The sequence below is a fragment of the Amblyraja radiata genome, chromosome 10 (genome assembly GCF_010909765.2).
Source record: "Amblyraja radiata isolate CabotCenter1 chromosome 10, sAmbRad1.1.pri, whole genome shotgun sequence".
Classification (NCBI taxonomy): domain Eukaryota; kingdom Metazoa; phylum Chordata; class Chondrichthyes; order Rajiformes; family Rajidae; genus Amblyraja; species Amblyraja radiata.
Window position 1 is genome coordinate 62,586,187 of NC_045965.1, and position 12,099 is coordinate 62,598,285.

General features: G+C 42.9%; 1 protein-coding gene across 2 annotated transcripts in view; it reads right to left on the minus strand.

The window, feature by feature from the left end:
* Positions 1 to 12,099, minus strand: part of usp33 (ubiquitin specific peptidase 33) — a 71,848-nt gene that overhangs the window by 21,563 nt on the left and 38,186 nt on the right. For both annotated transcript variants that reach the window (XM_033029037.1, XM_033029036.1), the window contains exons 13-18: positions 11,185 to 11,357; positions 10,973 to 11,043; positions 9,208 to 9,241; positions 6,917 to 6,962; positions 4,684 to 4,864; positions 526 to 652 (exon numbers count right to left, since the gene is read on the minus strand). In XM_033029037.1, coding sequence (XP_032884928.1) covers positions 526 to 652; positions 4,684 to 4,864; positions 6,917 to 6,962; positions 9,208 to 9,241; positions 10,973 to 11,043; positions 11,185 to 11,357 — 632 coding nt within the window. The remainder of the gene's footprint in view (positions 1 to 525; positions 653 to 4,683; positions 4,865 to 6,916; positions 6,963 to 9,207; positions 9,242 to 10,972; positions 11,044 to 11,184; positions 11,358 to 12,099) is intronic.

Below are 12,099 nucleotides of genomic sequence, written 5' to 3' on the forward strand. Positions count from 1 at the left end.
CCCGATGCTGCCATCAGGAAGGCGCTACAGCTCACTGCCCGCCAAGACATCTCGATTTAAAAACAGTTTTTACCCACACGCAATCCGAATTCTGAACACACTATGACAACAGCACATATCCTCCCCATGCATGTACTGTATATTGTATGATGTTGTGTTTTATGTTATGTTTGACGGGAATCAGCCTACCTTGTAACATCCTGTACTGAACCTGAATTCCACCAGCTTGACTGTGTGGTCATTAAATAAACTAATCTAATCTAATCTACTCGTACTTGATTGTGCTGCTGGCCTGGCCGAAGCAATGCAAGGTGCAAATGGAGTCAATGGAAGGGGAGGTTGGCTTGTGTGATGGTCTGGGCTGCGTCTACAATTCCCTGCTCGGTGCTTGAGAGAAGCCGCAAGTTGCCGAAACGGACGCTTTCTTGGGGGTTGGTCAAAATCTGGTCTTTTATGGGAGCACAAATTCTTGGACTGAGAATAAAAGCCAGCAGCAGCAGCAGCTTCATCGAGAGGCCGCGTTACCTGTAGAAGAGCACATAAGCCTCTGCGTTCTGCACAGTCGACTGAGACACCTCCGTTACAGATTGGTCGTCAAATTCGTACCATCGATCGTTCAGGTCATTTAGGCAAAAAGCCGTGTAGTGGCCACCTGTCGTTAGAGAGAGAGAGTAGATAAATATAAAACTTGAACAAAGGCAGAGCATTTTTAACGACTGATTAGACTGAAAAGAAACATACATTAAATGAGCACACTGACCAGTCCCCCACCCTAATCGTCTGATGACTTCCACTGTTTGCTTCCTTCTATCCCTGTTGTTATCACACCTTCCACAGCCAACAATGGGCCAGTATGGACCACCCTTCCTGAGGTCATCTATGCCGGCGCTGAATTGTTCTGGCCTTTACTTGCCCTCAGTTTATTTCCCCCCCTCCCCCCAACTCTACTTTCAGTCTGATGAAGGGTTCCAACCCAAAATGTCGCCTATTCTTTTTCTACAGAGACGCTGCCTGACCTGCTGAATTACTCCAGCATTTTGTGTCTATCTTCGGTATAAACCTGTTCCTTTCTACACAATAAATGAGCAATGTGACTCAATGGCTTCAAGCTCACCACTGGACTTTTACCAGTATCTGAAGGGCCCGTGAATACCTGTGACATTGGTAATAACACCCAAAGCAATGTTCAATTCTTCGTACATGATAAGTAGAAGTTTGATTGCTTTAGAGGCAGACCAAGAAGGAAACAGACCCTTTGGCCCAACCTTCACCAATGCTGGTCCCAGTTACCTGCATTTGGCCTGCAGCCCATTAAACCTTTCCTACCCATGTAGCTGTCCAAATGTGACCTAAATGTTATTGTACCTGCCGCATCTACATCCTCTGGTAGGTCTTTCCATTTACTCACCACCCTGTGCGTGTGTGTGTGTGGAAAAAGTTGCCTCTCAAGCCCCTTATAAAGCCTCACCTTAAACCTACGGCCTCCAGCACGATTCCCCTACTCCGGAAAAAATCCCTCATGTATTCAGTTTATCTATGCCCCTCATGGGTTTTTTTTTAATACACCACTATAACGCTATAAGGTCACTGCTTAGTATCTTACACTCTAGAGAATAAAGTCCTAGCCTGACCAACTTCTCCCTATAACTCAGGCCCTCGAGTCCTGGCAAAATTGTTGTAAATCTTCTCTGCACGCTTTCCAGCTCTCTTTTCCTCAAGATGATCTAAGGAGAGAGAGTCATAACTTCAGTGACCACAAGAATTTTTTTTGCAGAGATATTCAACTCTGATTTGAAGCATATTCTTGCCTTCAAGAAAATGTTTCAATTGTCTGTGTTACACTAACTGTTTAGATAAACTTCTTAATTTTTTGAAAAACAGTGATAGAGATGTCCTTCAATAATGGCGCCCAACCCCAGGCTGCTCTTTGTGGGTTTATCACAGACGTGGATCTGCAATCACGTGTGACACTCGCTCCACACTTTTAAATCTCTACTCCTACAGACACTGAATGGCTCCATTGTAATCATCATGCATTGCCTTTCCGCTAACTGGCTGGCACGCAGCAAAAGCTTTTCGAGAACACTGATGCAATTTTAAAGAAAGCACATCAGCGCCTCTACTTCCTGAGAAGATTACGGAGAGTCGGTTTGTCAAGGAGGACTCTCTCTAACTTCTACAGGTGCACAGTAGAGAGCATGCTGACCGGTGGCTTGGTTCGGCAACTTGAGCACCCAGGAGCGGCAAAGACTACAAAAAGTAGTAAACACTTCCCAGTCCATCATCGGCTGTCACCTCCCTACCATCGCTGCCTCAAAAAGGCTGGCAGCATCATCAAGGACCCACACCATCCTGGCCACACTCTCATCTCCCCACTACCTTCATGTAGAAGGTTTAGGAGCCTGAAGACTGCAACGTCCAGGTTCAAAAAAAGCTACTTCCCCACAGCCATCAGGCTATTAAACTCAACTCAAACAAAACTCTGAACATTAATAGCCCATTATATGTTTATTTGCACTTTATCTGTTTTAGTTATTCATGTGTGTATATATTTATATAATGGTATTTGGACACACTGATCTGTTCTGTATTCATGCCTACTATATTCTGTTGTGCTGAAGCAAAGCAAGAATTTCATTGTCCTATCTGGGACACATGACAATAAACTCTCTTGAATCTTGAATCACTGTACCTCGGTACATGTGACAATAAACTAAACTAAAATAATAGGATTATGGGCTTCATGAAAAGGGAGACTGGAAAAAAATAAAAACAGAAATAAATATTCAGATGATAATGTGATTGTAGAATGTTATGTATAAAGTGCAGCACAAGATTAAACCAGAGGTCAACCATTCAGTGAGTCAGGCCTGATCACGGCTGATTTCTACCGCAGCTGTTGCCTGCCTTATCTCCACATCTTTTGATTCCCTTTAATACAAAGCAAAGATTAAAGTATAAAATAAGAACAGAGAACTGTACAGCAGAGGAAAGGGCCCTTCAGCCCAGAACGTTTGTGCTGAACATGATGCCAATTAAACCAAACTAATCAGCCTGTACATGATTCCTGTATCCCTCTATTCCCCGCACCCATCTAAATGCCTAATAAGGGAGTTTTTTTTCCAAAAGAAGAGCAGAGACCACAGGGGTTAAATGTTCAAAAAGCTTCGGGTGATGAATTTGCTATCAACGGTTTCTATTCACTGGCTCATTGAAGGGTAAAAACCAATCATCTGTATCTCACTACCTGTCAAAGTGTCAAGGTATTTTCCCCAAGAGCGTCAATGCAATCTACAACCTTCTACTTCAAGTGGCTACAGGAATGGATCAATGTTATTTAATGTGGAGGGTAGCAGAGAGACGCTAAGCCAAACTTGCAATTGCTACGATTCAATAAACTATGTTTACTACAAGACCAAAAAAAAAAAGGGTATTATGACTTTTGGTCCTTGCAATACATTTTACAGCCAATGAAGTTCATGGTTATAATCCAGGAAATATCACTGGCAATTTGAACACAGCAGGCTACAAGGTAATAACTGGCTCATCTTCTTTTTTATGATGGAAATAGAATTGCAAGCAAATGGGAATTCCAGGTTTCTGCACATGCATTGTCGAACGTGTTCTAAAGTCGCAGATTTACTGACAAATGTGGGAGAAAACTGGAACACACAGAGGAACCCTACATGGTCACAGGGAGAACATGCAAACTCCATGCCGTGAGGATTGGAGGTCAGGATTGAAGGCAGTTTGGTGGTGTGGTGTATCCATACTAGTGCTGGTCTACCAAGGGCTTCCTCATTTGAACCTAGATCAGCACAAGAACAGGTCCTTTGGCCCATCTATTCCGAACATGATGCCAAGTTAAACTAACCTCCTCTGCTTACATGTGAATCGTATCCCTCCATGCCCTGCACATCCACGTGCCTATTTAAATGCCTCGTAAACGCCCCTATTTTTAAAAAATCTGACGCCACTTTTGTACCTGGCTCCACCTTTCACCACTGGCAGTGTGTTCCACGCACCCACCTCTCTGTGAATATAAAAACTTAACCTTCACATCTCTTTTAAACTTTCCCCCTCTCACCTTCAAGCTATGCCCTCCAGCCTTTGACATTTTCACGCAAGGAAAATGACTCTGACTGTCTACCCTCAACTATGCCATAACTGGACGGGGTATCTAATTGAATAGGGGCAGCCAATAGAGATTCTGGCAGTAGAATCCAGGTTAGCAAGATCTAATCACTAGCTTCGCTTCATTAGTCAGATGCCGAAAGGAACACTTGAATGCCATTAAAATTTCTATTTTTTAATTAAATGAATGAATGGTTTATTGTCACATGTGCCATATGTCACAGTGAAATTCTTTGCTTGCCGACCCAAGGTATGCAAATAGTCACCACATAAAGGGCACTGACCAAGTTGCAAAGAGCCCTCCCCTCCCGGGTCTAAAACGCAGCAATCATTCTGCAGTAACTATCTGTAAACAACATGCCCTTTAAAAAAAAACTAAAACTAAAAGCAAAACAATGCAAAAATGTCTTCGTCGGCAGTGGTAACTGGGGGGGGGGGGGGGGGGGGGGGGTTCAAGTACAAGGGAGACAATCTTAAATCTTTCTAAGAACAATACAACACAGTTAAGGTTTCAACCATTATATTGAAATCTCAATCAGGTATACTCACAACTTGCGGTACCATGATGGCAGATAACAGATAAAAGTTCATACGTTGTGATTTGAGAATGGCTGTCTTTAGCGAGGAAAGGTTGAAGGTCAAGTCCTTCCAATGGAAATGACACATGGTTGTTGATTTTGGTGGAAAACATGAGTTCGTGCCTGAACCTCTTCAAGTGAATGCACAAAATCTGCAAAAGAGACGTGCAATTAGAAACTCATCTTCCAAATCTAGCAATAGGTTTTTATTGGAAGTCATTAAGTATCAAGAGAGTCCAGAGTGTTTTATTGTCATACGTCCCAGATAGAACAATGAAATTCTTACACGCAGCAGCACAACAGAATATGGAAACATGTAAAGATGAATAGTTAGGGTGAATGTACAGAACTTTCTTTCCTAGAGTTGGGGAATCAAGAACTAGACAGCATAGGTTTGTGATGAGGGGGAAAGATTCAATAGGAACCTGCAGGGCACTTTTCCCATACAGAGATTTGTAATTGTATGGAATGGGCTGCCAGAGGAACTGATTAAGGCAGGCAAAGTAACAATATTCCAATGTCATTTAGGCAGGCACATGGATAGGACGGTTTAGAAGTCTATGGGTCAAACCTTGGCAAATGTGCGTAGCATAGTTGGGGATTTTGATCAGCGTGGATAAATGGCTGAAGGGCTATAGGCCCATGCTATATGACCATGACTACATAGTCAAGTCTAACTTGATAGCAGGATGAAAATGGCAAATACTAGAGGGCATAGCTGAAAGGTAAGATTAAAATGAGGTGTGTGGGGCATTTTTTTTAAACACAGGGAGTGGCGAGTGCCTAGAACACACGGCCAGAGGTGATGATGGAGACAGAAACAACAGTGGCATGCAAGAAGCTTTTAGATAAGCACAAGAATATACTGTACAGGGAATGGAGGGATATGGATTATGTACAGACGGATTGGAATTGATTTTGGCACCAGGTTTGGCACAGATACTGTGGGCCAAAGGGACTGTTCCTGTGCTGCACTGTTCCTATGTTCTATATTGCGTGTTCAACACCAATGACAAAATCATAAAACAAATGGATACTAGAGTGGGTCTGTGCCAGATAATGATTAAACTAACATGAAAGATAAATCAGCTTGACCTTGTCCTCAGCAATCTGTCCACTCCAATAAAATGAACACCGCGATCTATTATAGCGATGACTCAGCAAATCTCTCTGTCTTAGAATGAAGGCAGAGAATAGACCCTGGTTTAAGGAGAAGTGCACAACAACATGGCTGAAGAAGCACGTCTAAAAATGAGAAAATTGCAGCACAGCGACACAGTGGTAGAGTTGCCGCCTCACAGTGCCAGGGACCCTGGTTCGATCCTGACTGTGACTGCGTGGGTTTTCTCCGGGTGCTCCGGTTTCATCCCTCACTCCAAAAACACAGGTTTGTAGGTTAATTGGCTTTGGTAAAATTGTAAATTGTGTCTAGTGTGTGTCAGAAAGTACTAGTGCACAGGGTGATCACTGGCAGACTCGGTGGGCTGAAGGGCCTGTTTCCGTGCTGTATATCTGAAGTGTAAAGCATTGCAGCCATGCTAAACTAGGTCTTAAAAAGAAATGCAAGGATAAATCTAATCCAATGTTACCTCACAAACCCATAGTCTTTATTCACCTAGGACGAGGGCAGCCGACACATGGATACATCACTCTGTTCCAAGTCGTACACAATCCCACTTACTTGTCTCTCCGCTACCTTCAGGTAGAAGGTACAGGAGCCTGAAGACTGCAACGACCAGGTTCAGGGATAGCTACTTCCCCACAGCCATCAGGCTATTAAACTTGGCTCGGACAAAACTCTGAACATTAATACCCCTTTATCTGTTATTTGCACTTTATCAATTTATTTATTCATGTGTGTATTTACGTATATAATCGTATATGGACACACTGATCTGTTTTGTAGTCAATGCCTACTATGTTCGGTTGTGCTGAAGCAAAGCAAGAATTTCATTGTCCTATCAGGGACACATGACAATAAACTCTTTTGACTTTGACTTTGACTCTTCTGAAGGTCAATTAGTGTTGAACCGCAATAAATCTAGTTCTTGCCTAGATCCTGAAATGTTGATAAATTGTGTAAAACCATAACCCCCCCCATCAGGGAAAGATCTTGGAATTCCACAGAATAATTGAAAGTGGCTACATCAAGAGGTTATTTATCCGGCGGAAACAAACAATTCAAAGTCACGACAGATACTTACCTCTGGCAACACCAGCACTTTGCAGAATTTCACCCCATTTCTCAACCTAGAAAAAAGAAAAAATGTTGGATAAAGAAAACAAAAGTCATTTCCTCTCCCTCACCCCATCAAAACTATAAATATGCTATCTATCTTTTAATGAATATCACTCCGTTAATTCCCCAAGCAAAATTGCAGAACATTTATTTCCCTTAACAATTCAATTGAAAGCAGGGGTGCTTCTCTATACTGCATTGTCCTCGCCATTTGAAAGACCCATGGCAACCTGTGTAATATTCAATCACCTAGGGCGGCACAGCGGTAGATTTGCTGATTTACAGTACCAGAGACCCGGGTTTGATCCTGCTGCAGGTGCTGTCTGTACAGAGTTTGTACGTTCTCCCTCTGACCCCGTGAGCTTTCTCCGGGAGCTCCGGTTTCCTCCCACATTCCAAAGACGTGCAGGTTTCTAGGTCAATTGGTTTCGGTAAGAATTGTAAATTGTCTCTAGTGTGTAGGATAGTGCTGGGTGTACGGGGAATCGCTGGTCGACGCAGACCCGGTGGGCCGAAAGGCCTGTTTCCGTGCTGCATCTACACTAAACCGAGCCTTGAAGACTGAAGAAGGGTCTCGACCCGAAACGTCGCCTATTCCTACCCTCCATGGATGCTGCCTCACCCGCTGAGTTTCTCCAGCATGTTTTGTCTACCTTGAAGCTCCCTTCCTGTTTTTCCAATAAAAATGCTGAAGTTATTTGCCATTGCATTAACTGTGTTAGCCAGGTGTCCATTTGCGAGATGAATATGGAAAAGACCAACTGGTTATGATGTTGGTGCTAAAATATTCTTTTGCCTCTCGGCAACTGAACCAGTATTTTCGTGAACAATCACCTACAGCCTACAATCACATGATCTTAAATATCTTTCACTCTGTGAATGTTAAAGACCTTTCCCCTCAATTATCTCCTGCCAAAGCTCAGGGTGTCCTAGTGCTTAGCTCCAATCAATCACCACAATGTTCAATCAATAATCGGTTTCACTGCTGGCTCAGACCAGTGTGGTTAACTCTTAATTACCATCCAAAGCAATCTAGTAAACCCCGATTATATAAAGCTGGTACAAGTATTCAGCTACATTCTCAGAACAACTAGTTAGATCCCTGTGTAGGAAGGTACTGCAGATGCTGGTTTACACTGAAGATAGGAACAACTGCTGGAGTAACTCAGCGGGACAGGCTGCATCTCTGGATAGAAGGAATGGGTGACTTTTCAGATCGAGACCCTCGTCACACTGAGATCCTTGGTCTAACTAGTTGATCAACTAGTTAGATCTTTGGTATCACTGGTTGACGCCAGAACGTGGTACCTCTCCGCATACTGTTCCACAAAAGGTTCTATCGTTCTCATGTACAGTATAATTTGTGTAAGAAGGAATTGTAGATGCTGGTTTAAACCGAAGATAGACAAAAAAAAAGCTGGAGTAACTCAGCAAGACAGGAATGGGTGACGTTTCGGGTCGAGACCCTTCTTCAGACTGGATAGCACGCGGAACATGCTTTTCACTGTATGTCTGTACAATAAATAAATAAACCAGTGGTCCCGTCCAATGAATGAATACAATTGTAAAAATAGGTAATGTGATTTTTCTTTCTAGTATTTAAATAACAATAAAGCAAAATTAAGAAAAATACAGTCCACCTAACCTGCCACGAATATTATTTATAGGGTTAGTTTAGAGATACAACACAGAAACAGGCCCTTCGGCCCACTGAGTCCACGCCGACCAGCAATCTCCGAATACTAATACTAGGGACAATTTACAATTTTACCAAGTCAATTAGCCTACAAACCTGTACGTTTTTGGAGTGTGGGAGGAAACTGGAGCACCTGGGGAAAATCCAGGTAGGTCATGGGGAGAACGTACAAACTCCGTACAGACAGCACCCGCACTCAGGATCGAACCCGGGTCTGTAAGGCAGCAACTCTACAGCTGTGCCACTGATCCGCCCTAACGATGAGCAATCACATTTCACTGAATGGGAATACACTACTTGTGCCGGCCATTCTTGGCATTAAACTGAGGGGCCAGATGGGAAGTGCATTGTTCAGCGGTAGAATGGCTGTTAGTGCCAGCATGCGACCTCCAGCAAAGCACATGGTGCAGATGGTAAGTGCAAACTGGCCGAAGTGGAAATCACGATAGTTGTCTCTGGAACTGCTGGCCATGTAGTACATTCAGAATCACAGCATGGAAACAGGCCATTCAGTCAAACTCTGGCCCAATTAAAAAAAAAAAAAAAACCACAGTACTTACTTTTTACACTTTTCACAGCTGTACATGTTGTCACCTGCAAATTGTACAAGGGGTATTTAATGTCAATGTGTACCACAAAAAAAAATTTAAACAAAGGACAAAAAATCTAACCAATTGACATCTTTCTCCTCAGAACTGTTGCAATTTTTAAACATACGATTATTGCCAAGGTATTAATACTAAACAGTACTGCAAATTCCTGATCATATCCTATCCCATTGTACAGAATACTGATATCAGCATCTGTCTCATCGCCCATTCTTCATGGCTCCTTTAAACGTCCCACCCCGGTCATTCTTCCCGTTTCCACTTCTAGAAGGTACAGAAGATTGAAAGCGTGCACCACCAGACTCCAGAACAGTTTCTCCCCCACCATTTAGAACGGAGACGAGGAAACACTTTTTCTCACAGAGAGTGGTGAGTCTGTGGAATTCTCTGCCTCAGAGGGCGGTGGAGGCAAGTTCTCTGGATGCTTTCAAGAGAGAGCTAGATGGTGCTTTTAAAAATAGTGGAGTCAGGGGATATGGGGAGAATGCAGGAACGGGGTACTGATTGTGGATGATCAGCCACAATCACATTGAATGGCGGTACTGGCTCGAAGGGCCAAATGGCCTACGCCTGCACCCATTGTCTATTTCTTCCATTCTTTGGGCATCCTTGTTGTAATATTTCAATGAGTGCCCCTCATATGTTCCCATAAGTGCTCGCCTTGACTTCAAGAATTGACACCGTTAAAGAACCATTCTTGGGGAATCAGGAACCAGAGGACATCGGTTTCAGGTGAGGGAGGAAACATTTAATAGGAAGCCGAAGGGTAATTTTTTTTAAGCAAAGGGTGGTAGGTGTATGGAATGTGCTGCCGGATGAGGTAGTTGAAGCAGGTAGTATCGCAACGTTTAATAAAATGGAGCGGTGGAACTAGTGTCGATGAGCCATGTCGGCTGATGTGGGCTAGTTGGGCCAAAGGGCCCTGGAGGGTGAAATAAGCTCAATCTTGCCTTAGCCTAATATACATGAAAACAATGATACATGCCTACACTCTCTCTCAAATGGGATCAGCACAGAAGACGAACCGACCCATCCAAATCTTGGTCTACATGGCCATGGAACAACATGCGCAGTGATGCACATGAAGCGAGAGAAACACACTGACAGATTATTCATCTTTATCATATAATATTTGACATGTGTTATAAACAATCTGTTGCTGACGTTGTTGATTCAGGAGAGAGAAAGGAGAATGAAAGTAACAGCATTTTTTGCCTCATTTCAATTCGGGAAAGATGTTCATAAGTGATAGGGGCAAAATTAGGCCATTCAGCCCATTAAGTCTGCTCTGTCATTTAATCATGGCTGATCTATCTTTCCCTCTAAACTCCATTCTCCTGCCTTCCCCCCCATAACCCCTGGCACCCGTACTAATCAAGAATCTGTCTATCTCTGGCCTGGCCTCTATCCATTGGCCTGGCCTCCACAGGCCGCTGTGGCAACGAATTCCACAGATTCACCACCCTCTGACCAAAGAAATTCCTCCTCATCTCCTTCCCAAAGGACCATCTTTTAATTCTGAGGCTATGGACCTCTGGTCCTAGACTCTCCCACCAGTGGAAACATCCTCTCCACATCCACTCGATCCAAGATAAATGAGTTATTGAAGTCCCTCCGTTACCTACACCCACACCTTTCTTACCCCCCCCCCCCCTCCCCCCTCCCCCCTCCCCCCTCCCATTGTTAAAATAATTTTGTTCACAAGGTCCGTACTCACCCTTGAGCTCATCTCTGGCGAAAAAGGCAGCTAAGCAGTCCTGCAAAGATACAACAGGGCCCCAGAACCAACTAGGGAAATAATAGATAACAGAGCGAGAAATATTATTGATTTGAAAAGGCTGTAATTTCTTTGCTCTGACAACTTTAACAGCCAAGGGCCATAAAAGAACTTTCCAAACCACCAGCAGTAAATCAAGGATTGATGCGCACCTCTTGATGTATTCCATGACGTACGCGATCCAGCCTTGTGGAGCGTAGGCCTCACCACATGACCCTGCTTTCACCAAGGACATTTGGTGACTTGAAGAATGAAGCTTGGCCAAATCTTCTTTACCCGGGATAGGCAGGGAGAGATCTTGAAATGTCTCCAGAGTGGTGGACACCTGACAACAAACACAGGGGGACAAAGGGATAGAGTTAAGTATAATTCAAAGTAAGTAGTGCGATTATTCTCCACATGAGAAGACAACTGAATGTGACACTTTGTTAACAACGACATAGCTGAAAGGAGAGGCCCGTTTAGGGGCAAGCTAAACTACATTTACAGCTACAATTTAGTTTATTTTTACGTGCACCGAGGTTAAGTGTTTGGTACACGTGACAATAAACTAAACAGTAACTGTAACAGAGGGGGAAGAAAAGAAACAGACATTAACATCTTTTTTTTTTAAATATTTTATTTTATTAGAAGTACAATCATATGGCACCAAAGTGCCTAATATATATTTGCATAATACATTTTATGTACAGCTTCTTACTTTCTTTTGTTATATTAAAGAAAGATTAGAATAAGAAAAAGAAATTAGATGGTAAAGGATAGAAAAGCGTGAGATATATAGTGTGTGAAGAAAAAGAAGAAAGACGAATGAGTGAAGAAAGTTGAGGAAAAGAAAATAGAAAAAAGAGAATAAGACATAAAGAAAGGAATTTTTTTTTTTTTTAAATCATTGTTTATAATCTTGACCAACCCTCATCCAGTCCTGAAACAGTTAGTTTTTACAATTGTGTTGCATCATATGATTCCAAGAAGACGACAAATGGAGACCAACTCGTTATGAATTGGTCTGATTTATCCATTAGGAGGAATCGCACTTCCTCAAGATGTGTGGTGCCCAACATATTTGC